At 40.5% G+C, this 26982-nt stretch overlaps 1 protein-coding gene across 3 annotated transcripts in view; it reads right to left on the bottom strand.

Annotated features, from left to right (window-relative positions):
- Window positions 1-26122, bottom strand: part of stard13b (StAR related lipid transfer domain containing 13b) — a 76604-nt gene extending 50482 nt beyond the window's left edge. The window contains exons 1-5 of one of the 3 annotated variants that reach the window (XM_078245673.1): window positions 25845-26122; window positions 22944-24022; window positions 10455-10598; window positions 9166-9312; window positions 3423-3459 (exon numbers count right to left, since the gene is read on the bottom strand). In XM_078245673.1, coding sequence (XP_078101799.1) covers window positions 3423-3459; window positions 9166-9312; window positions 10455-10598; window positions 22944-23903 — 1288 coding nt within the window. In that variant the 5' untranslated portion in view covers window positions 23904-24022; window positions 25845-26122. Of the gene's footprint in view, window positions 1-3422; window positions 3460-9165; window positions 9313-10454; window positions 10599-22943; window positions 24023-24137; window positions 25770-25844 lie in introns of those variants that run through there. The other 2 variants (XM_078245680.1, XM_078245683.1) reach the window with 2 other exon arrangements.
- Window positions 26123-26982: the final 860 nt, after the last annotated feature.

Genomic DNA, 26982 nt, shown 5'->3' with positions numbered 1-26982 from the left:
AGTGCTGTTTAAGCCTCACTTTCCCTCCGACTGGTATTTGGGAAGGTGATGTTTATCCTAACAAAGCACATGACTATTTATTTATGCAAGTTAAAAGTCACTGAGTTCTGCGTAACTGCTTCTCCTTGGACCCTGTCAATCTTTCTATTTGTCTAACCTCTCCACTGCAATCTTTATTTACTTATAATCTTTATTATCTTTACTTTTATGTTACACACAAATATATTTACAAAATATACATTAGCTGTGCACAAAATCATAACCATATCCATTACAAAATCGTATGTCTGCCCAATAAAGACATGTCTCAGGCCAGACAGATAAATGCAGCTTCATTCTCCTTATCTGTACTGTATCGTACTGTATCTCTGACAGAAACCTGGCTAGATGTGGAGCCCTTGGCGAGGCAGTGTCACTGCGGATTCATTAATTCATAATTAATGTCAGTTAAGGCAGCAGGGTTTTTGAGGATGAACATAGCTGCCTCCTCTCACCAGAGGAAGCCATTCATTTCCACCCTGCAATTAAAGAGGCTGTAGGGAATATATTTCCACACAAATTACGCTGTGTGAGAAGAAATAAGGCACTTCTGGCTCATCATGTACTCAAGACTTGAAAAATGCTCTATAAACGTTGAGTAATGCCTTCAGAAAATAAACATTTGAGAAGTAGCATTAAGCTTTTTTTTTCCACCTCCATAGACCAAATCTTCTCTGAGCGTATCCATATGCGGTTTCAGGATGGAGCTCTGGGTTTTGTTTTCCGCCTCAGGAAAAACAAACCAGCAAGTCAAGTGGACTAAAAAGTTGAGTTTTTTTCCATTAATGCCTTGCATGATTTTAAATAAATAGTTTTGAAATCCCTTTTTAAAAACATCTGCTTACTTTCTCCATCCTAAATGGTGCAATGCTTTGTATCAGTGCTGACTAGGAGACAAACAGGCAGGCCATTGTTCAGCAGAATTCAAGGCTGTTAAAAACACTGCAGAGATGAGTGAGATGTAAACCAATGAGAGTTTAAAAAACTCACTAGAGGCTCCTAAAGGCTCCTTAAAAGTTTGCAACGACCGACAGAACACTTCTCTTCCGAGCTTCCGCTAAATGTAGGATTCAAGTGTTATACAATGTGGCAAATGTTTTATCAATGTTACATAAATTCATCAAAGTGCACATAAAAAAAATGTTTGCAGTAGATGGCATTGCAACCACACAAAAACTGCAAACATATTTTCAGATGCAGAAACAATCATACTCATTACACAAATTGTTCTTCAGTAAGTTGCTATTGTTAACCAGAATGTTTTAATAAAAATGGTGTGTGTGTGTGTGTGTGTGTGTGTGTGTGTGTGTGTGTGTGTGTGTGTGTGTGTGTGTGTGTGTGTGTGTGTGGGCTTGTTTAACTATATTCGTGGGGTCCAAAAACCGGGAGTCCAGTATACTTGTGGTGTCCCGACAGCTTTGTGGGGCCAAAATGCTGGACCCCACAAGGTTAAAGGGCTGTTTGAGGGTTAAGACTTGGTTTTAGGATTAGGGTTAGAATGAGGTTCTGGTTAGGGTGAGGGTAAGGGTTAAGGTTAGGCATTTAGTTGGGATGGTTAAGGTTAGGGTAAGGGGCTAGAGAATGCATTATGTCAATGACAGATCCCCACAAAGATAGTGCCACAACTGTGTGTGTGTGTGTGTGTGTGTGTGTGTGTGTGTGTGTGTGTGTGGACCATGTGCATATGAGAGCAATAAAAAGACACTTCATATTTATAACACAGAATACCAACGCTTTTCTCACTGCTGCTTTGCTATTTTGGATCTGGACCCAAAGAATGTGCTTTCCTCTCCTGGACAATGTCATTTTAATGAGGTGGACAATGTTGTTATGGACGATACTGAGAACCATCTGGCCACCTCGTATCCGTGTCATAAAAAGAGGTCTCCTCAGCCCAGCTGTAAAATACAAACAGGGAATATCACACCTAATGTGTCTGACACTCTGCCAGCTTTGTCCTTTTTACAACATTCATCATTCTCCAAGTTATTTTATTATTAGAGTCCAGATGAAACCATATGTTGATTTCATTAACTTGATAACTAAATAACATTAAAAGTAACACTGTCTCTGGTCTGGTTTATTACAGCCAAGATAAACCATAAAAGAGAAAGAATGTACGCAGCTTGCTATGAAAATCACATAGGAGTAAAATAGAATGATAAATGTATTTGAAGGGAATCTCATTGCCGTGTTGACAAACTTGTTGATGTTATTCATGGTGGTCTCACACTCAGGTTTCCAAGAACTACAGTTAAGAACGACCGGTGATCGGTCACAGCGCATATCTCATACACACCAGCAGACCACACATTAGTTAACTGCTGCATAAAAGTGACATGGAATTTTTCCAGACCATAATGTCCACTTGTGCGTTACCATCATGCACAACAGAGGTCATGTGAGAGTGCAACCTGAGCCTGAAATGGCATCTACCCAAATCCGCAGCTGGCCCCCAAGGGCCACATCACACAGGCCAAATATTTCCCCTCAGCAAAACAGAAACAATGATCTGGCACGCTGCCTAATTTTAACTGCATCCCGCCAAGCGACCAATATATAGAAGACATTTTAAATAAGAGACATTCTCGAGACACCGGCTGGGAGGGAGCTCGCAGACACCTGTGACTGTCAGTCTTAGTAACATTGTCTGAGCCCTGAGCAATGCCACCACGCAAGCCACGACACAAGCCAGCGCAGGATCTACTGCAGGGAGATTTTCATGATGTGCCAGACAGCAGCGCAGCAGGACTGACTGTAGGCTGACAATGAACAGATTCCCTGAAAGATCAAGTTTTAAAACTAATTAAGACAAAACAGTCTGTCAAGAACACAAATATATTATATAGAATTGTACATTTCAGCAATAAGGTTGCTTTTCTTGCTACATTTTGAATTCCATTGCCCAGTGAACAAGACAGATGTGATATACAGGGAGATTATGTGCTCTTCCAGCTAGATCTTTATTTAGTCTCTTAGTAAAAAATAAACAGATATACACCCTGAAATCAGTGCAAAGACTGCATTGACTGGACATTCCTTTTCAATTCCAGTAAATGTAAATGTGTGTATCATTACATTTGATGTAAGAAAGTATAAATATGAAGGCAATGTGTGGTCTAAAAGTAAGTATTTATTGAGTATTCTGATAACCATTTGGTCACTATTGTACCACATTTACTCATCCATTTTCTCTACCTGCTAAACCTGGGTCACTGGGTGCTATCCCAGCATGCACTGAGCAGAGAGAAAGAGAAACGTTCCGGACAGATTATCAGTGCGTCACAGGCTCATGATGGACAGAAAGACACGCAACGTAAGCACATTGCAAGAAGCAAGCTGCTGCTGGAAAAACCACACAAAAAACATAAATAATATCTTACCTGCTGCTGCTGCTGCGTTGGTCATCTTATTGAACATCTACAAGACAAAAGAAATAACAAAAGATCAGTAACTCTAGCACATTAAGTTTATTTTGAGAGGAGGCCACACATCATGAGGTAGTGGATAGCTGAAACCACGGAAGAGAAATGTAAACAACCAACAAAACTGAGATTTTGACTTTGGCTACTTGAATGTAGCTCCACTCTAAAAGCGAAGAAAAACATGTCATATTATTTGGCTGTGAAAACCATTAGAGGCACACACCCAGTTCCCTGAATTCATGGATAGAGGATGTCTCCCTGCATTCTTCAATAGTGCAATCACTGCCGTGATGACAAAGTCAACTACAAGGGCACCCTGAGAGCGCAGAGCTCCGCAAAGGCATGCCCTATCTCAAAATGTTAATGCAGTGTGGATGGTCCAGTCAGGAAGTTATTTTTCAGATTCTTCAGACACCACATGAATGCAGCGCAAATGCCCTATCTTGCAATGTTAACCACAGTGAAAAAAATTATTTGTGTATCTGCCCTGTGATTTGGATCAGCACCAAAATGGGTTCTTCCATGGCCCATGCTACACCCTTCCACCAAGTTTCATGAAAACCAGACCAGTGTTTTTTTTCCTAATCCTGCTGACAGACAAACTAACAAACAGACAAACCAAAGTGAAAACATAACCTCATTGCTGGAGGAAATTAGGAGAATTCACAGCAGAAATGGTGCCATGATTTAGCACTTGTTAACTCAAAGGCTGCTGTGCTGCACATCAGTCGGCTGTCCCCAATTATCTGTTGTGAATACAGTGTTGATAGGATTAGGAAATAAAAAAGAAAAGAAAAGAAACACTAGGTGTTTTAAACTTTAAGCTAAGTATAAAGGACATCTTTTTAGGCACGTACTGTTTTTCTGGAATGTTACATTGTTTGCATTTGAAAAGTGGGAGGGAAATGGATATAACATGTTAGTACAAAATGAAAGCAAAATAGGATTCTCACTTAAAACACTGGGTGATAGAGGTCCTTGGTTTTAATGGTTCATTTAGCATAACAACAACAATAAAATGACTGCCAGAGGCGAGCGCACTGAAAGTGTCTTCCTGATATGGACCAATCAGGATGGCTTCCCCTTCTCTCGCAGAACTCTCTCCTCCCTTTTACTCTCTGTACCCCACTGGTCTGATTTATGCTCGGGTTTGCTTGTTACCACGTTTCTCCCCTGGCAGAGACAAAACGCTGCAAAAACTCCCAGCCTGCCTGTTTGCAATACTGTTGACCCTCCGTCTTGACAGTCAATTGGCCATCAGCCCACACGGTGCTGATTCAAACTTCCATCAACATATGTGCAAAGGTTTTATTGGCCAGTTGGATCCAACACAATAAGATGGTCGTGTACTGCATGTTTCATGAAGGCCACGGCCCCCCAGTGTTGTCATGGCAGCAGAAATGCTTGCCGTGTAAAGAAGCACTTGGCTAAATGAGTGACTTATATGGCTGCCACTTTGCTGTGACCACAAAAAGACCTGATTGGTTGGATTAAACAGGACAGGTGGTTCTGTCTTTATTACATGGTCTTTGACACTTTTAGGCCGCACGGCAAATGTACAGCAGGCACCTGGGAGTACATTTTTGATTTATTCAGGAGAAGAGGAAGATTTAAAGCATAGAGAGAGTCACAGCCAAGAAATGTCTGGCAGGTTACTTTAAACCACCAGGGGTTTCCATGTGGCTCCAGGGTAACCAATCAGTTGTCTCCGTGCACAAAATCCCAACTCTCTGACTCTTACAGAGAAACAAGGAAAATAGGAAAACAGGTCATAAACGTATGACTCATACCCTTACAGATGTATATTTTTACCTCTGTTTAAATATGGAAGAGGGGACTTGGGCCTCTGAAAACTATGAGGTGCAGTAACTGATGTAGCCCTCATTATTGACTGTGAGATTTGGCACAGTCTGGCAGAATTTCACCACACATCTAAACACTTGTGTAACACAGTTCAAAGGCTGGGTTTAATGTACAGAAACATGGAGCGCCATCATCTCAAATCTACATGTATGTGTCTTTCAAGAGAGGGAAATGCAAACGGACCTGATACGTTAGTCTCCGAGGACCAGCTTTAGACCCAGTTTCAGAAATAAACTTGTGAAAATTAGCACTCCAAAAAGCAGATGCTGGGCCCCGGTGGAGATGTGCCGATTTGACAAGGCTTCAAAGACTTGAACACATCACTCTTTCTTTTTTAACAGCCAAGAGAAAGTATTTCATCCTGGCATACCTTGAGCGCTGACCCACTTCAAACACATCGCCGTGGTTCAGTCCAACCACAGTCAGATGGTGGACACATGTCAGAGGTTGCAGCTCAGGAAAAGTGACATCCACACAGAGTCCCTTGCAGGGCTGTTGTCAGAGGGAGAACTAGCCTTTGCTTTCACCAACAAGGATGTTTACATGGAGAGACAGGTCTGTGTCGCTGAATGACAGCTGCTGTCCCAGCACAAATGACACCCTGCCTGAGAGTCAACAGGGCAATTACAGGACCGGTCAGTCCCAATGACCGTCTCTGTCAACACCAATTAAAAGTAGGAACCCTCAACCCAAATATGTCTCAATCCAACATGAACCTAGATCACAGTAAAGAGCTGGCCTCAACCAGATTATGGAAAAATAGTCATCACATTTTTCCAGAGCCCAAGATTGTTTTTGTTGCTTGTTTTGTCTGCATAACAGTTCAAAAACTCAGACATTTTATTTACAATGATAAAAAAACCCAAAGAAAAGTAGCAAATCCTCACATTTGAGAGGCTGTGAGCTGTGAATGTTGAGCATTTTTGGTTTGACAAATGATTTGTTTTTTCTAATAGCTGACAATTTATCAACAAATCATTTCAGCTCTAAATACAGTGTATAAGTCATACAAGAATGTTTTTAGCAAAGACTAACACATTTGGTAAAACAGACAAAACTCGCACTTTATAGGGGTGGCAGTAGCTCAGTCAGTAGCAGGTATCAAGTCCCCATACGGACCAAAGTATGGTGTTGGACTGGTAGCTGGAGAGGTGCCAGTTCACCACCTGGGCACTGCCAAGGTGCTCTTGAGTGCTCAGGGAGCCTTTCCACGGGCAGCTCCCTCACTCTGACATCTCTCCGTTAGTGCATGTATAGGTACTGAGCGTGTGTGTAATTCACTCCTGTGTGTAATGTGTGTAATAACAACGAGTGAAAACATTGTAATTTCCCCTTGCGGGATTAATAAAGTACAAATTATTATTATTATTAGCAGTATTAAAAAACTGCCCGTGATATGAGGCTCAGAAAAATAACTTTCATTGTATACGACTGAATAGTCAGTACCTTAAGTAGGGTTAATAATTAAAAACTTGGAAATTCCTTATTTTAGGACAATGGCTGTTTTCAAATCTTTTGACAAAAGGTGCATACCATCTTCCCAAAGTCGTGTAAGAAAAGATATAAAGAATAAACAATATATATATATCTCTACTTCCAACAATACAACATCTTAGTCAACACCCAACACATTCCAGCTAAGATTAGCTCTGCCTGCATGATGTGCAGAGATTGAGGGGGATATGAGGTGCATTCCAGTTTTTAGAGATCATACAGAGGCAAGGGGGGGGGGGAGCAAAGGTTGTCGGGCATGTGCCAAAAACTTTTACCAGATACTTCCATAAAACATCTCTCACTAAAGCCATAACTGCCTGTTAAAGTAGGATGTACTGGCTCACACATTCGGCCTGTTGATTCTTAGACTCAGAGACTGGGATTCAATCTGTATCGCATTCTCCCTCCCTGCTGTCACAAGTTTCGTACGGACTCCAGAGCTCTTATGTAAGAATCAGAAGGGACTGAGGAGGAAAAATCTCCCTGCATATGCAAAACTGCAGAAATGTCATCTCCTGTTTATGGAAACCTCTGTTTATGGGTCACACTTAAACCAGTGCACAAAAATAAAGGAATAGTTTGGCATTTTAGGGAATATGTTTATTTGCGTTCTCATATTTACCGTACAGACATGAGAGCGCTATCAGTATTCTCACATAACTATCTGACAGAAAGTCAATACGCACATTTCCCAAAATGTCAAACCCCTCCAGAGCTTCCAGTTTTCCATGCAGTAAATGGTCTACAGTAAATTTCTCAGACATCACTTTGCCCTGCTGAGCTGCTGTTGCACAAAATCCAAGTTTTAATACAAACCTTAGAAGAATTAGCAGTGCAGTATATGTGAAATTCATTTTTTTATTAATTTATGATAAAAATGCATCACTCATATAATCATCAAACGCCCTAAAACATGTCGCCACTGACCAATGTGATCTCATTCTACTCAAGGTTACACTGCAGCCAAAATACCCTTGTCTCTAACATGTGAACATTCCCAGCTGTCCTCGAGCCAAATTTTAACTCATGCTGAGGTACTTATGGGTTCTGTAAAAAAGACAGGTGGCAGCCCATCTGAAAACTCCACTTAATTTCATCTGAAGTGTATCCAGCATTGCCCACAGACTAAATAATTGTCTTTAACTTTTGAAGCTGAACTCTATCTCACCCCAAGAACTCTCAGTGTGATTCCAACATTTGGCAGTCTGCTAAATTGATTGGATGTAGTCTAAAAATATCACATGGTAACATGGTAAAAAGGGGTATCACTAAATGAAATGATGAAGTGTAAGAGAATATGCCCGGACGGCTACGTTTTTCTCTTATAAGCAGGTTGTTTGCCACCGCATTGCAGCAGAGCCATCAAGAAAGCACAAAGCACAAGCTGAAAGGCTTTGAATTTAAACCCGCCCGGCATTCTGCAAATCTCTCAGTTGTCTGTTTCTTTTAGGGCCGTTGAATAGTGACATTTATATACTTTGTCCAGCAGAAGTGAGTCCTGCTTGTTTAAGAATGCCTAAGCTGACCCTATTCTCAATGCAAACCTCAAATATTTACAGATGTAGTAAGAAGAGCAGCTGTACAGAGGGGGATCTGCTTAAACAATTGGTGATTATTTTTTTTCTTCTTCTGTCAACGCAGTGACCATGACAAACGGATCAAATATGCGATTGTGAAATGTAGGTTTCACAGAGTGTGATTTTATTCATTAAGGAAACTGATAAGAAAGTGTATTTTGTAAGAGAGGAAATTTTTTTTTTTTTTACAAATGCTGTCATTTTGTTTTTTCAATGTCAGTTTTTGAAAATCTCAACTCAAAACGAAACAGGTGTATAAACACCTAGAACATGATTAGCTCTGGATGTCGATACAGCATCTATTGAAACAAGACTGTTCAGCAAAGTTCAGTAACGACTAAAAGGTCCAACTGAATTTCATTTGATTAGTTTCAGATAACGTAATCCAGGAATAAACATTTTAGATATGTGCTAATTAACACAAAGTGCTCATTTAGGACGGACACAGAGTAAAAATTTCCCAGCTACGGACAGACAAGAACTTTGAATTAGCTGGGAGAAATACTTTGTGAAGGGCAGGAAATAAACAGGTCATGGCAGTCACCCAAAAATGCTAAAGCCAGATTTGAGCTGAAAAAAGAAAAACATGTGCAACCAGTTGTGGAGTTAGACTCAAAGTAATTTAGCAGCTCATAGCCTTAAAGATGAGAATTGGACAACAATACCGCAAGTATGCATGTACTGGACACACTGGCTGATTGATTTGTCATTGACTCACTTAAACTGTGGGACGCCTGCAGGAAGCTGCTATTCTCAGAGAAACTTACCGTCTTTTTGGTTGTTGCTTGTGTTTCCATTGAGACGCTGCGAGGAGCAGAAGACCTGTCCTGGCTCGGACATTCCCCTCTGTCTGGTTTCTGGAGAACTTGGTCGTTCAGGGCTGGGTTTAATGTGGACTTTGAAGCAGCACCCCACTGCAACAACATCACAACAACAATCAGCACTGGGTCCGTCTCTGTCTGGCCCAACAGACTCAACGGTGGCCAGGGGGAAAGAAAACAAGATGCTGAGGTCAACTGCTGGGGAAGTGAAATCTCCACTCTCAATTCAGCTTGACAGAGACTTACAAAGGAGCCTGTATGTGCGGATCTTCTTTTGAGAGGAACAGAGATTATGACCTTGTCAAATATCCCAGTAAAGATGTCTTGTCTTGCCCAGTCGCCTGCCATTAGTTAAAGCAAGTAATAGTGAATGCCTGGGATGGTTATGTAGATGCCTGGGAGGCATGTGAGCCTCTCTCAACCATTCCTAATGGACCAAATCATACAAACTCCCTTCAATACAAAAGCTCCTCTGTGCGGTACATACATATGGACCCCGAAAGAGCACTTTTGTTCCCAAATGCTAACTCTAGTGGGATATTTCATGAAACATGCCACCATGAGAAGAGCCCTTTTTAGGAACAGAGTTGCTTGGTCCCAGTCGCAACCTCAAAAGCACAATAGCTGTCTGTTCCTGCCGCACCATTCTGACCCGGCTAAAGCACTGTACACTCCAGTATCACATCTGAGAGATGCAGACTTACATCGTAAAACAGACTCAAGTCAGAAGGACACTATAAGATGGCCTTGACAAAGCCCATAGTGTTGCAGACAGACTATATATTTACACCATATCTCACAAGTCACAGACACAGTTAGGACCCACAAGAGATCAACACACTGAATCAACTTTCACAAAGGCTACTGGGTTTATGGCTCGATTTGAGACAGCTTGTTTGAATCTAAACCTTAATGTGAAACACTTTCTAAAACTCAGCAGGATGTCAAATTCCGATGAACACCTGTTGCTCACAGGTCCGTATAATCCATCGGGATTTTCTCTCCACAGAGCAAAGTAAATTGATTTAGCGTTAAGTTTACAAGCATGACCAAGTATGCAGCATGCGATTCACAGGAATGTGTACAGTACCAACCGTGACCGGGCACATACCACATGCTGCTTTTTAACACAGTTCATTTCTGTGTTTATGTCAAAGCATAAGGGACAAAACTCTTGTCAAACCCTGATGGCAATAAGGAAGTCATGATGTCAGGCTGCGTGAACACACACTCACCTGTTTCTTGCGGGTGGTGCAGGGTGTGTCGGAGGGGGAGGAGTTTGCACTCAGAGCCTCCTCTATGTCTAGATTAAGCTGGTCCAGTTTCCTCATCAGATGGCTCATTGACTCCGACCAGGGAGACTTGACCTGTGGGGACTCCTGTGGGTAATCAGAGAAGCACTGGTTTAAGAGAAGACAAGCTTCGGCTGCTATTAGAGTAGTGAGTCAAAGATTGAGCCAGTAGCAGCATGTTGATACACTTTTGGGGTCAAGTTTTATCCCAGTTTTCAGTTTGCAAAATTTGTGTATTTGAGAACAATTACTTAGTCTTGTTTAATCTGTTTTTTTTATTATTATTTTTATTATGATAATTTTATTATCACAAATTGAACTTTTAGTATTTGAGACCCCACCACCACGACAAAAAATGAAATGGAATTAATTTATGTCATGTCGATTTTTATATTTTAAACCAATTTCCAGGTGCTGTTTGAATACGATTTTCTGATTTCTCCTCAAAATCTCAGCATTTTTCCATCATGGAAAGTTCAATTCACATCAATAATTAAAGAAAAATAAATTGTTTAGTCACATAAACTACATACATACATTATGCCTACACACCTTTTCATGTAGGCTACAAACACTCACAGGACTTTCAGGTTAATGTTTAATGTAACGTGTTAATGTCAAGTTCAGCTGCTGACACTTCATCAAAACTGCCTGCTTAATTATACGCTTCAGCTAAACTTCATCGAAATCAGAAATTCATTTTCTTAATCTGACTTTCAAACCTGCAGGAGAAATCCGGCGCAAAATGAACCTAGGGGTTAATAACACATGGGTACTGAGTCGACCGTTCTCTGGGATATGTTTTCATGCTAATTGAATGTGACCAGTTCTATCGCAAACCGCTCATTAGCTTATAAAGCTAGTCGTCAGGGCAGAGGGTAAAGTAAAAAGAAATCACTATTTCTATACCACTAACAAGGCTCAAAATAGCACCACACTTCCATGGTGGCATAATGAGGGTCCCTACATGTAAACCAAAGTGTGACTGTTTTCCCAAGATGGCGCCCGCCTGTATACACGAACGGTACTAAGTCATTCTAAACTATCTTTTTAATTCTGTACACTTACAAAGTTCGCAATGCTTCGGTTTACATGTAGGGACCCTCATTATGCTACCGTTGAAGTGTGGTGCTATTTTGAGCTTGCTACTGGTATAGAAACAGCGATTTCTTTTTACTTTCGCGTGCCACGATGACTAGCGTTATAAGCTAATTAGCGGTTAGCGCTAAAACTGGTCACATTTGATTAGCATGAAAACAAATCCCAGAGAACGGTCGACTCGGTACACGTGTTATTAACCCCTAGGTTCATTTTGCGCCAGATTTCTCCTTTAATTAACACTTTCAGGTAAGGTGAGAGCATCTGTCAATTTACCACACTGCTCTAAACTCAAGAAGAGTTACAAGCAAACCCAAAAAAGTATCTTGTAAATTGCAGATGCTGCATCACTGTAGCCACACATGGAAATGTGATCTCCTCTGCTGTGTCTTGGGGTGAAAGTGCAAAGGCAGAGGGCTCAAGACATGTGTGCCATTCAGAGCATGATGGAATTCCCTGCACTGGCTTTCACTACTCCCCAGACACACCGTGTATATAAATAGACCATCCTTCCACAGACAGGAGCTGTGTCTGAGGATCTGGATGTCCAGCCTCATAAATCAGCAGGATACACCTTGGTCATCCAAGTATAAATTATGATTGTTGTTCTGCAGAGTCCTGGACAGGCTCATATGCCTCATATCCTTCGACAGCATCACTGTGGCCCACTTTCAAAAATCCCAGACTGAAATCCCAAAACCATTGAGGAGGGGATTTTCTAGAGAATTTCTCTTGTGGAAAATTCCAAAGTTTTTGACACAGTAGTAACATAATGTATTTCCTAGGAAGCCCCTCCTAAAATATAGTTGTTGCAGGAAGTCTGTTAGGATTGTATAACGTATTGTATAACGAGGGCCAACTGAGAAATTTGGCCAATAGGAGGAGGCCTATTTGGCCTATAGTTTGACTTTTTGGATCGAGGAAGATTCATTCTCAGTTCACCCAAGAAATTAGTGAACAGTAACACTTTACTTTAAAGTAATAATCATCTGCGAGTAAATGGTTACTACGGCTGAACAAACAAAGAAAAGAGCGATGACTTCAGACGATGAAACTTAAAAAACAAGAGAACGTGAAATCCAAAAACACACCTGCAGTTACCGCTTATCGCCATAGGTGCGGCCAGAGAGAATAAAGTTCGAAATTGTAACTTCAAGTTCCCCAATTTAGCATTTATAAGCAGTATATAAACATTTAATAAATGGTTTGTAACTAGGGGTGTGAACAACAGGGTACCTCACGATACGATACATTATACACGATACCGATAATATCACCATACAGTAATTCTGCGATAATCAATTTATTGCTAGACAATCCTATAATGATACATCACAACATCGGTCTAACTATGAACACAAAATGCCCGTGAAAAGGTTAAGTGCAGGTTTTCTTTATTATTTACTGCAAGTCTGTTAGAAAACGGCACAATTCTGCAGCACAAATTTCTCAATGTGTAAATTAAAATTACAGAACTATGGAGCAACTCTGGGTCCAGACTTTTTTTTATTTAACCTTTATTTAACCAGGTTAGTCTCATTGAGATATAAAATCTCTTTTTCAAGAGAGACCTGGCCAAGATAGCAGAACAAGTTAGTTACATATAAAAACAATTTACAATCACAAAACAAAAGAGGCAAAGACAACTCAAGTACATTTCAATTAAATAAAAGTGCCATTAGTTAAAACATTTGCACGTGTGGATGGACTCATGTTCTATGGTTTTAACATAACCTTTAAAATCATTTAATGAAATTAGACACTGTAGTTTGAGTGTTTTCTGTAGGTCATTCCAAGTAGAAGGTGCAGCAAACATGAAAGCCTTTTTAAACAACTCTGTCCAGGCTTGAGGTACATTCAATGAGATAGTGTTCTGGGACTGAAAACCAAGTACTCTGTGTAAAAGAAAGAAATTCAGATATGTGACATGGCAGCCTGCCTAAAATGCCTTTGTATATGAACATATAAAGGTGAGTAAGGCGGCGATTTGACAGAGAGGGCAAATTCACTGTGGAGTAAAGTGTACAGTGATGAGTGAGGGGTCTACAATTTGAAATGAACCTTAAAGCTCCATGATACACAGCATCCAACATTTGAAGACACTTTCATGTAGAGGCATTCATGTAGAACAGATCACCATAATCAATAATAGAGAGAAATGTGGCATCGACTAGCCTTTTTCTGGCAGAAAAAGTAAAACAAGATTTGTTCCTAAAGAAAACGCCTGGCTTCAATTTCAACTTTTTTTACTAGATTCTGTATATGAATCTTAAAAGAAAGATGATCATCAATTAAAAATCCTAAATATTTATAAGATGAAACTACCTCAATTGTTTTACCCTGATCAGTAACAATATTCAGGTCTAAATCTTTTTTTCTTGAGTTTAAAAAGACCATTACTTTGGTCTTCTCAGCATTAAGCACAAGTTTGAATTGATAAAGCTGTGCTTGCACTCTGTCGAAAGCAGTTTGCAAGCATTCATATGCCTTCTTAATGGTAGCTGCACAACAATAAATAACAGTGTCATCTGCATAAAAATGGAAAAATGCACATAGGACATTTTCCCCCATAGTTTATATAAATAGTGAATAAAAGTGGCCCCAGAATGGAGCCCTGGGGAACCCCTTTACAGATTGATACATATTTTGACGTTCGGCCTTCAACTTGCGTACTTGCGTTCAACTAGCTTGAGTCCTATCAACAAGGTAGTTGATAAACCAGCCAACAGAGTGCTTAGACATACCTATACTGATCAGTCTCTGAACTAGTATGCTATGGTCAACAGTGTCAAATGCTTTGGACAGATCAATGAACAGAGACACACAGTGTTTCTTATCATCAAGTGCTTTGACTATATCATTAATTACTTGTATAGCAGCAGTGGTAGTGCTGTGTTTTTTCCTGAAACCAGATTGATGCTAGATAAAATTGATTGAGCATTTAAGTACTCTTTCACTTGATTACTAACCAAGGATTCCAACACTTTGGCCAATGCTGAAAGTTTGGAAATGGGTCTGTAATTATTAGGCAAGGTTGGGTCACCTCCTTTCAAAAGTGGTAAAACATAAGCAGACTTCCATACCTTGGGAATTTTGTTTGTGACCAGTGAAACATTAAAAAGATGAGTCAGAAGTTCGGCTAGGATATCTGCGGCTAATTTCAAGAAGAAAAGGTTCTAAGTAATCGGGGCCCGCAGGTTTTTGAGGATTCAATTGTTTCAGGGCTTTATGAACAATAGCAACAGAGAAGGAGCTAAGACTGAAAGTGTTGTTGTCAGTAATAAAGGTATCATTTACAGGCTCCAACACCGTAGGGGCAACAGAGTCAAACAAGAACCCAGATGATATGAAATGCTCATTAAAACAATTTAACATTTCTACTTTGTCAGATATAGTCACACCATTCTTAACCAGAGACAATGTAAAACCTGTTGATGATTTAATAGTTTTCCAGAATTTGTTTGGGTCATTTAGATTCTCGGTGGTTTCAGATAGGTAAAATTCAGTCTTAGCTTTTCTGAAGAGTGACGTGAATCTGTTTCGCAACTGTCTGAAAACAAGCCAGTCAGCATCAGTATCTGATTTCCTTGCTTTTGCCCATGCTACATTTCTTTCGTGGAGCAAATCAGATATCTCAGAAGTAAACCAGGGATTGTCCCGCCCCTTAATTCTAAGTTTACGAATAGGTGCACGTCTATTCAGAATATCAAGAAAACTGTTCTGAAAGTAGGTCAGGGCTAATTCCACATCATCAATCAGAGCAATTCTACTCCAGTCAAAATAAAGTAAGTCATGTAAAAACCCCTGCTCAACAAACATTTTCATATTTCGCCAACAATACGAGGTGCAGACTTGGGCACCTTCGTGTCTCTAACAGCAGCAATCACACAGTGATCACTCACATCATTAGCAAAAACACCTATATAAACGTGGCTGGGGCATCTGTTACTTTCCTCAGACTGCTGTGTGCCATCCCGTTGAAAACCTCTTCCTCTTCCGCTCGTTAACTTATGTCAGAGCCCATCTACGGAGAGCCTGTTCACTCCCTATTAAGCCCCATTGTACCGAATTTGGTTGCAGTTGAGTTCCACTGGGGGTGATCGCAGGCGAGTGCAAAATGAATGGGAGTCTATGGAGCTAGACCAAGGGGGTAGGCTTCTCCTCGGAGCCATTTTGATGCTAATAAGCCATCACCTCCCGTTAGCATTCCATTGACTGCCATTCATTTTGACGTCACTTTGACAGCGAATAACTTTACATCTGAAGCGTTTAAAGACTCTATGTGACTTACTGTCTCATAGTAGAGGAATTACCGTATAGTACAGGAGAAGGCAGTTTCGTCTCACATTAGCTGTTTAAGTGTAATTACTAATGTTAACTAGCATTTTAGTTAGCAATAATTAGCCTGTGCCTATGTTATCTCCTTACATATACCTACGCTCTCCGTCTCTGCAATATTCGGAATGATTGAGATTTGTCTTGGCACAGCTACCAGAAGACTTACAACTTTCAGACACGTTGCTCATGGCACATTTACATCGTCTCTCTCAGTTGGAGGCTGCGCAGTAACGCTCAGCCATCACCGGAAAAGTGCTTCTAATGGCCTTCACTGGTCTCCGTCCAGAGCAACGGGATCTGTTGGTCCATTCTTATATACGGTCTGTGAGCTAGACGGCTAAATTTGTCTCTTTTGCCTGATTGTCGTTAAGAATTCTCAGATTTGATTGGAGTTTTTGCAAGTTCAACATGGTCAAAAGTTGAATGAACGAGTTTCGATTTCTTACAGGTTGAGTCATTGTTGTCCATAACACGCTAGCATTCTGCTAATGAATGCTCATTGGTCAGTGAAGGACTGATTACGACCAGAGATCCCGCTTGATGGCATCCGAAGTGGAACCAGAATGTCAGAGTGAATATTTCGGTGTGGTCTTTAAAACATTAGCAAACCTCTTTCTAGCACGTGTATTGACAGGGAGAGTCTAACCTGTCAGCTGTGTTGTATTAACAGGGAGAGTCTAACCTGTCAGCTGTGTTGTTGATATCTCGAGAGAAAAAAGGAAGCGACTCAGAGCTTGTCGTAAAGCAGTATCTCTGGCCGTACGATGTGTATGACGTCATTGACATTTTAAAAAGCTTTTTAGAACAAAAACTTTAAAAAAATCTAACACCCAGCAGTGTGTGTTTTCCATTCATTCTGCACTTGCCCTTATTTTATTCATTCAAATATTGATTTTTGGCGCCAGAGTATCGATTATTGCATCGCACGAAGGACAACGTTATATTGCTGTATCTATATTTTGTCCCACCCCTATTTATAACACACTATAATGTAGTTGTACGCAGCTATAAGGATATTTTTTAAGTGTTTTTTATTGCACACTAATAGTCAACAGCTTCTGCTATGAAGACATGTTATTTTATGTTTTACTATATTGTCTTTTATTATCTGTTTATACACCAGCCATTAGTTGCGGGTGCCAACAGGAGGCGTTATAGTTGTTGACAAATAACATTAATAAACAATTATATCTGCTTACAACTACATTACAATGTGTTATAAACCATTTATTAAATGTTTATACTTCTTATAAATGATAGGGGAACTTAAAGTAATGTGTTCAGATTATCAGGGTTATCAACTATTAGATGGAATCAGTATCTTTGCACAAAACTGAATTTTGCATCAGAAGACAAAGTCTACATTATTTCTGATCCTCAAAAATAACCATCCAGTAAAGTAAATTATCTAAATATTTAAAAATGTAATTGGGGAAACCCCCCAGTTCTCTCAAGAGAGTCATAGTGTTTGATCATTCCACTGCATTCTACCCTGGCTTCATTACATTGTTCAAATTGAGATTTTATGTGATTAACCCAACTCCAGGCTTCAACATGTCTCCTCAGAAACCTATGGATGACATTACAGATAGCTGTATGTCTATGCGTTTCTACAGTCAATGGTCCTTTGATGTTCATTGACTCCACCCTAATTTAAAAACTGCGTACACAGACAGTTAAAATTCCTTCTCTGGAATTAAAACTAAATACTGTGACTGAGCCCTGGGTACTGCCGGTCATTTCTAAATCAAGCCATTATTCCATTTATAACATCAAGTATCTCAATGCACAATCATTTCATTGAAGGGACTGGTCAATGAATTTTCTCATGGGAAACCCCCACTGTGTCTTGGACAGGGGGGTGTGGTTCCTGTCAGAAGGGCTTTGATATACTTTTGAAACTTGACACTTGTTTTAATATTTTAATTGATTCACTGTGGATTGACTAAAAATAGAAAAGAGAAAGTGGAGTCCAAATGAGGACAGGCCAGCATGTGGCATATTTTGAGAGTGTTTGTAATTACTGTGCAATCCATAGAGTTACTTCCTGTAACTGTCAAAAAAAATACTATTCAGTTCAAGAAATTGAGAGTTTGGTTTCATACGTCTCTGTAAATACGTCATCATTTGGCATATGTCAGTAATAGTATGCCTTTCTACAGTTGTGACAAGCTTCCCACGAGCTGCAAATCATTCTCCATCAAGCAGTACATCTGACACATGTTACAAACGTAGGCACTGAAAACCTGACACTTGACATTCTATGTTGTATTCTCCCTAAATTGTGAGGAATTAAGGGACCAGACACTAGACGGTCCATTTACCCTGCTGACCACCCAGTGTCAGCTGACTGACCCAGCACTGGGAGAAAGGGCCTTTTTCCACTCAATCCCTTAGGAATGACCTAAATCTGGCCAATCCCCTGCTGACCTGTGAGGCCTGAGGGGTCCCCTGGGGTCACCAAGAGGAAAAAATAAAGCTCCCCTTCTGTGATATGTCAGCCCTGCAAGCGTGGTTCTGACCAGGGAATATCAAAGGTTTGACATGGGCTCAGTATGTTTAGACAGCTCAATCCTGTGTCTGCTTAAAGGGACCGTTCACCCCAAAATTAACAATACATATTTTTCCTATCGTCTATCAATCTAGATTGTTTTAGTTTGAGTTACCCAGTGTTGGAGATCTTGGCTGTAGAGATGACTACCTTCCCTCCAACATAATGGAACTAGATGGCACTCGGCTTGTAGTGTAGTGAAAAACTCAACAGCAATGTCTATTTCAGAAATGATGACCTGTAGGAACTATTTTCTTTCTTACGAACTACACCCGCCAACCATATCACCACGGAGAAGGAAGCGTACTCATGGACGAGAGGCTCGTGGCCCGACGTTGCTAGCTTGTGAAGATGCTAACCGATACTGCTAGCTCACCTGAACATCTAATAGTTCCAACATGAAACTGCACACAACCAGGTCTTTGGATTATCAGGTCATGATCTTTGGAAAGATACATTGCTGCCTGTCGAGTCTTTCGAATGTTGTTTTTTTTTTTGTCGCTTGCAGCTCAACAAGCCAAGTGCCACCGTTTAGGCTGAACTGTCTCTTTAACAAATATAAAAACCTTCACATACTTTTGTACTTAAGACTGATCTATGACGAATTGTGAACATCCACTCTACTCGCACTCTACAGCTACCCCTGTAATAATAAGTGCAACAAGAATAATGTAGATGAACCTTTGCTCAAACTTTCCCCTCCATGTAAGCCTAATAATAGGATACTAGTTCAAAGAAATTAACACTGATTCCCAGAAAACCCTCCAACACGCATCAGGTTTCTTTTTCCATCTTTCTAAGATATTCTCCAGGGAGCATCAGTGTCCTCACAGATTAAAGACAAGATATTCCTGCTGCTATTTATATAATAAGAGACTTAAAGTTGTCAGCAGTGTGGACATTTGTGTGATTTGAAGACTTCTTTTTATATTTTAAGGTGTGACAAAATGGATGGTGGTATGGTTGGTTATAATACTAATAATTTACAAATCGACCTGTGACCAGGAACATATAACATATTCATGGCTGTAGTTTATTTTTATCATCCTGAGATCAATGTGGCCAAAATGTTTGTACAATTAGTTAATAAGCACCAGATTCAAAGGAATGAGAAGAATTTTCAATAAAAAAAATCACATGTGAGTTGCACACAAATCCTTCTGTCTGCACATCAGTGGGTGTACATTCCTCCAACAAATAACAAGACAGGGACTGGCCTAACTGTTTGAAAGTGAGTCTATGGATATTATGTATTGACTTAAAGATCTGGAATTGGGCTGTTATGATGGCAAGCACTAACCCTAATATTCTAAGCCAAATTAATGTATTTGTATGAGAAAAGAAAATGAAAGAAGCTGAAGATCTTGGGTGCTGGAGTCCTAATTGACCCCTGGAGTCAGACAAACACAAATGCAAGAAACAGATACCCTATTCTGCCACATGCTCAAGCCAAATCTGGAACACATTCACACTGTCTCTTTTCAGTGACATCCCCACTAGGTGCTGTTTAGGTATGTGGGCACTTCTACTTAGAATGAGACACATTCCACAGAGGGCTTGATGCTCAAGTCAGACACTACCCTTAATTCATCTCTTCGTGCCTTTCCCCACGATCCGGCCCCGGCAACTGTGTGAAGTCCTCACACCATGGCAACTGAGCTGGTATGAGTCAATCCGTTAGCTAAATTCATTAATGTTATCTTCTGGGGACAACAAAATGTGAGCTGACTATAACTTTATCAGCGCAAATTGGCCACATTGTTAACCCGAACACAGCAGCTTTGACATGGAAATGAGGAGTTAAGTGTGTGAGCTCTGGGCTCGGTGCCTAGTCTGCGCCACCCACAGAGAGTGCCACAGATCACCATGGAGGTAGCAGTCGGTCATGCGAAAGGGCAATGGCTACCTGGCTACTTGGAGGAATAAATTACACTCTTAATATCCTGCGATGCAAAACAGCAACTGAACACAGCCACTGCCATGTCTGTAGAGTAGGAAGGATATGTAAAGAAACGTGTATTTTAGGGGCATTTAGTCACAGCTGAGCTAAATGATGGAAGCAGGGGGGAGTCATGAGATGGCTCACAGTGGAAACACTATGCATACAGTGCCCTCATATGGTTCATGTGAATAACTGCATCCATGTGCTATTCCAGTAACTTTCTACCGACACTAAAACTTGAATATCTTTTTATAAAAAATTCAAACACAGATGTATGTTTACAATGTATCAACAACTATAATAAAACATGAAGTTCAATCAATACTGACTCTAGTTGGGGCATTCTGCAGTCAGGTGATTTCATAATTTTTGACAGAGTTGTATATCAGGTACTATCATGCCCATACTTGTTGTTCAAATTACAATAAAAACGTATGCATGCATAAATAATGAATGTTTTATAAACAGTGTGGGGTTATTGGGATGCAGTTCATGTGTTTTTCTTATACAAATAAGACTCCTTTTCAAGATGAATATAGGTATTGGGCTCTTCTTTAGCTTTTGACTCTTTCTAAGCATTAGTTTGAATGGTTGTTTAAGAAAAAAAAAAATCATTTAAGATCTAATTAAGTGCATGGCCATTTCAGTTTGGTTGAATTTTTCATGCAATGATTGGCTTGTGTGTGTGTGTGTGTGTGTGTGTGTGTGTGTGTGTGTGTGTGTGTGTGTGTATATAAAGTGATATGTAGTTGAGAAAAATAGCTTGTTTTCACTCTTATTTTCAATACATTTTTCTTCCCAGCCTGTTGAAATTGTAGAGCTTCCTACAGCGATGTCGACATCGCAGCCCCCCATACGATAACAGAACTTGTGGTGTGAGAAGCATTAACCTGCTGCCCTATGATAATATGAACAACAGGCTCCCTGGATTCCCTGCATTCTTCAACTCTTCTCCAAAACAACTCATTCAAAGCAGTGTCATTCTGCACTTAAAGCTGGCATTACCTCAACATCTTACTGAACAACACACAGAGAAGCTAATCCCCACCAGCCATTTACTCTGCCCTGTTTACATGTGCGCTATTATCGGCAGACTGTTTAAGAAAAGGAGGACAGTTAAGCAGTCATTGGATATGCTCCCTCCAGTTGTAACTGAACACATATCTAACGGATTTGAACATATTTATGAATGTTCAAATGAGGCTTTAAAAAGGGCAATAACAAGCAGGGATGAGAGGTTGTAGGATGGTTACAACTGAGGTCAGGGTAAAGGTTGTGTGAAAAAGAGACTGACATGTGCCTTGACCTGTTAAAGATAAAGAGAGCGCTTCAGTAATGGAAGTCTAAGTTCAGTGCTAATACGGCCCGCTTTGGGTTCTGTCAAAACACCGCTGCCTGTTGAGGGAGTGGAGAGAAAGCAGAAGCTGTTTGCATTCCTTCTGAATCAGCATTTGTCCAGTACAAATGTGAAGTCAGTGTACTCCTACACACTTAAACCAACTATGTATTATTTTACGGTGTAATGATGTAAGCTGCTAGGAGCTGGCAAATATGGACTCTCTCACTGTGGTCATTTCCTTGAACAGACCAAACGAAGCTAAATAATGCTACTTCAAGTCCATTTTCTTTTAGATCACAATGTTTTCTAGATTTCTATACACAGGGTTTTAATTGTCTTTGACTGATTTATATTCTACTTGTATTTGGGGTATTTGGGCGTATCCATCACCGAACAGTTACTGCAACCGTATTAGCCTATTTGTCTTGATTTTAATTTTACTGTCTAAAATGTTTTATTTTAATTCCCCTTAAAACACTCATGTGGATTTATTACATCTGAAACACAATTTGCATATTTAACAGTGATACATTTCCATGCACACAGGATTTTCGGACACGGCTTTAAGGTATTTCACGTGTGAAATGTAAGACATCACATGAGAAAATATACATAAGACTTCACATTTGCTTTTTGTAAAGAACAAAAATCTCATGAAATAATTGATCTCATGCGAAACAACATGACATGTAATGTCATGTTGTTGATCTTATTACAGTGGAAATCTCCGGCACCACCTCTGCATACCTGTTGGATAAGGGAAGTTCTTGGGTTTGTCAAATTGGAAAGAATTAGATGTATACTAACTGACTCACTGAGAAAATTCAATAAAATATGGGACCCCTTTCTTTCAATTCATTCGAGACGTGCATGCCTATTTTTTCTTTGTCTCTTGTTTGTAGTGTTTGTATTGTCTTAATAGTGCTCTGTCTTTGCTTTAACATTTGCATGATACCCTGTTTGGACCAACTTTGCACTGTTCATTGTTTTGTCTACATCATTGTTGAAAAATTAATTAATAAATTGGATTAAAATAATACATTATAAAACAATAAATAAAATGATTATAAATAAATCTCGACATGAATCAATACGTGATTAATTCTACAATGCAAAGGGCAACAGTGAATAATAGTGGATGACTTGAAATCAACAACAGCGTACCTCCTTACTGCTGGTGTCCTCCTCTGCTTCATAACCCCAGTCTGTGGCCGCGGGAACAATTTCTGCTCGGGCACTCATAGCGCCTCTCGTCTTCGACTCGCCTTTGCTCCTTTGTCTGTGGTTGACAAGATACTCTCTACTCTGAGGCAACTCTGGGAACACATCATCATCATCATCACCATCATCATCATCACCATCTTCATCATCATGATCATCCTCCTCCTCCTCCTCCAGTGAAGACTGTCCATCGTCAGAACTCTCATTGACAAAAGCGTGGCCGTCGGCTCCGGAGGGGCAGGTGTAGTGGGAGAAGGTGATGGAGCTCGGTTTGTGCTTCACGATGCGTGGGAGATCCAGGACTCTCCGGTCGGAAACAGGGACAGTCACAGGGACAGTGAGGGTAGGAGTGGAGTCCACATTGAGGATGGGGCACGGGTCCTCTGGAGGCACAAAGACATGGCCATTTGAGATTGGCTCTAACCTCCTGAAGTCTGTTTTCAAGTCTACTGTCTGACCAGCATGGTTATAAACCACCTGGTCTGAGTGGCCTTCTGCAACAGGAACAGGAAGTGAACAGCAGCAGTCATTTGACCTAGGTAAAGTGGTCAAAATACCTGCATCATGAAGCTGAGCTGAGGCCCGCGGACTTGGGTGCGGGGGTGCTTCACTGGGAATGACTGACTGTTCACGCTCCTGTGCACACACAACTTCTGCAAATTCAATGTTTTTATGACTGACACAAACAAAACTCTTCTTCAGCTTGTGTATGTCCTCATCTGGCTCCAACAGCGAGCTTTGGGCTTCAGGGAGACAATCTTCCCCTCTGTGGTCTGCTGAGCCGTTAGCGGAGAGAGCAGAGCTTTCTGAGGTCAACTCTTGTCTTGAGAAGGCTACTTTTTGCAATCCTGAAGCTGTCCAAGACTCACGTCCCTCCAAATTCACCACGGGTGGAATCTCCATTATTGTTTTATTCTACAGTTTCTCATAATTCAAAACATAAATCCACAGGTACTTGTGCTTGATGTATCGGATGGCCATTTTAAATCCAAGATGTTCAGTCAAACCACACAGCAGACGACCTGAAATAAACAGAAATGAAAATATGTGAATGGAATGTAACACATCTGATGAGCCCAGAGAGATGGAGATTATTTCCAAAGACAATGAAGGCACCACAGCATGGACTATACATACTTCTTATATTGTTTCCATATGTCAGTGTGTCCTGTAATGAGTCTCAGTGTACTGCCAGAGTGTAAGGTAGAGCTTCTACGTTCAGCTCTGAACAGCTCTGACTGCGTGCCATCCAGCGAGAAGTTTGCTGTGAAATTCAACATCTGGCTCAGGCTGGGCTGTTCAAGTCTGGATCTGTTTCACACACGATCATGGTGACATCACTACACAGAGGAATCTGACTGCTCTGTCCCAGTCGGTGATTTACTACGCACTACACCATTCATCAGGGCAGACGATGTCCCGGGTTGACTATGGTTAACATCCCACTCACCCCTTCATTAAGCCCTTCTTCAAAACACACCTTGGACAGGTCCGAGACATCCAAAGTGCACACGGAAAAGCAAACAATTGCATTATTGTGCTGCTACAGATGATTATGATCTTGTTCAAGCCACAAAGACTTTCCTCAGAGGACATTTACAGACCGGATAACAGTGCAACTGAACCAAGAAACGTCCAAAACAAACATAACCTACACAAAACCTGCTGAGTCCAGTCGACATGTTTCCCCCCTCATGTTTAAACAGCAACAACACTTGATCGTATAGATGAAAGTTGTTTCAGTGTATTTTTGTGAAATGCATAACACAGCTACAGAAAGTTAAAAGTTAAACTGATTTACATAATAATAACGTGTCTCTGCTGTTACTGTGAGAAAGCTGCAGTTGGCAGGACCTTTACCATGGCCTTGAGACACTTGACAAACAAACACCCACCCACACACACACACACACACACACACGTACACATGCATACACGCAAACACACTATTTGGCTTTTAGGACACAAGCAGATAAAGCAACCTCAGACAAGGCCACAATCTAACTCTAAAGATAATTTTTTTATAAATCTGGCAGGGTAGTGGAAAACTGGAAAGTCTGCCATATAGTATGAATACAGTATAAATAATAAGTAAATGAAATGCTGTGTAGTACCTCACGTAAAACCTGTCCCTACATGTTTTTATTTTTTTTTATTTCACCATATATCACATACATACATGACATTCAAAATATCTAATCAAACCAAACCTCTACCTGTGCACCCCTCATACAAATTTGCCGTTTTCCAATTTCCATCAAATTTCCATTTATTTTTTCTAATAATTCTTTCTTCTATAGTGACTTTAGGAATGCTTTCACGGGTGCCCATGTTTCAGCATATTCCATCTCATTCTCTCGCAGTTTAAAAGCTATCTTTTCCAACTTAATCATTTCAATTGCTACAGTGATCCATGCTTTCTCTGTAGGTGTATTAAAAGCATACAGTTATTCATATGACCTTCTTTGTGACCAAAGGGCTGCCTTTGATTTTTCCTGTCCCCACATGGTGAATGTGAAGGGAGTGTACACAAGATTAGGGTTCCTTCTAAGAAACCCCTCTTTTAAAAGACACTATGCAAAGAGGCTCTCATTATTCTCAAATGAATGCAGAGCCAAGACCACAACTTATTTAGAAGAGTGAAAAAAAAAAATCCAGTGTTGGAAGATTTTCAACAGAAATGTCCCGAACAAGTCTTCTCACGCAGAAACAACCTATAGTATAACTTTCTCAACTCAGCCAAGGACGATTAGCAAAGAGAAGAAATTAAGAGCTGTCATTTGTTTCTTCATCATAAGCAGACACCAGTGAGATTCAAAGGGAAACAGAAAAAAGAAGACTCACCTGTTGGGTGGAAAAAAGCTGTCTGTGTTGCCCAAACAGTCTCACCGAGAGCATGGCAAAACAGTGGCAGTGAGGCTTGTCCCTGTAAGAGCAGAGAGGGTTGCCCCTTGCAGAGCCACACTTACGTCCCCATAGGCCTATTCTGCTAAGTGGCAAGCTTGTCATCACAACCACCACCCCCTTCCTCTTGTGTTTCCCTAGGGGGCTGCAGGAGTGTTCGGTTAGCAGTGACTAAACCATTCAGAATATGCGTAAGAGCAGGGAGTGTGTGTACTTGTTGGGAGATGGAAAGAGGAAGAGAAAGGAGGCAGAGGGTGGAGGGAGAAAAGAGGGAGGGAGAGGGTGGATGGGAAGTGGAGGGAGCAGCAGTGGTTGGCACTGTAAAAGAACAAGGTGTAATGGGTTTCTTTCCAGCTCTCACAAACAGGCTGTAAGGAATGGCTGACTTCACCAGCCCAAGCTGTGCAGGAGCAAGATGAACTGCAGCCCTGACCCATGGCTTCAAAACACCGGGCCGAGGAATGCTTTCAAGTCAAAGGGGAAAGCTGGGAAGCACCATGATTTACTGGAGCATATTAAATATAGAAGATTATATCTCCACGAGACGATTTGATGCTGAACTGAAACCAAAAGCATGTTTCCTCAAGTTTTTATACGACACTATATTTAGAAAATGAGCCAAGTTGCGGTGTCACATTATATATTATAAACTGACAGGATGTTGAATGGTATGTTAGGGCAAATCACTCACTATTGATAGTTGATTCCCATTCTGTGTCTTAAAAAAAAAGCAAAAATGTACTTGAACAATCAGGGAATATCCAAATAATCAAGTTAAATATCTTCATCTCAAACTGATCCTTTGATATCGTTGTAATATTTACTTTCTTTTCAGTGTTTTGCCTATCATTTATGACCAGTCGTACAGAAGCTGCAAGCAATTCCCATCCGACCGACGTGAATGATAAATGACCTTGCAAAAGCATTTCTTAGTAAACAATTTCCTCTTGTGCGGTGCTGGGTATAAAACATGAATTTGTTTATTCACTCGTTCATTCAGTCTCTTCACCAGGAGAGAGGTGTAAAGCCACGGCCACAAATCAACAGCTGGACTCAGTTTGACCTCTGGCCAGGGGCT

This window comes from Sander vitreus, chromosome 3 (genome assembly GCF_031162955.1).
Source record: "Sander vitreus isolate 19-12246 chromosome 3, sanVit1, whole genome shotgun sequence".
Taxonomy (NCBI): Eukaryota; Metazoa; Chordata; class Actinopteri; order Perciformes; family Percidae; genus Sander; species Sander vitreus.
Note: the sequence above shows the minus strand (reverse complement) of the source record. Positions and strands in the feature narration are given on the sequence as shown.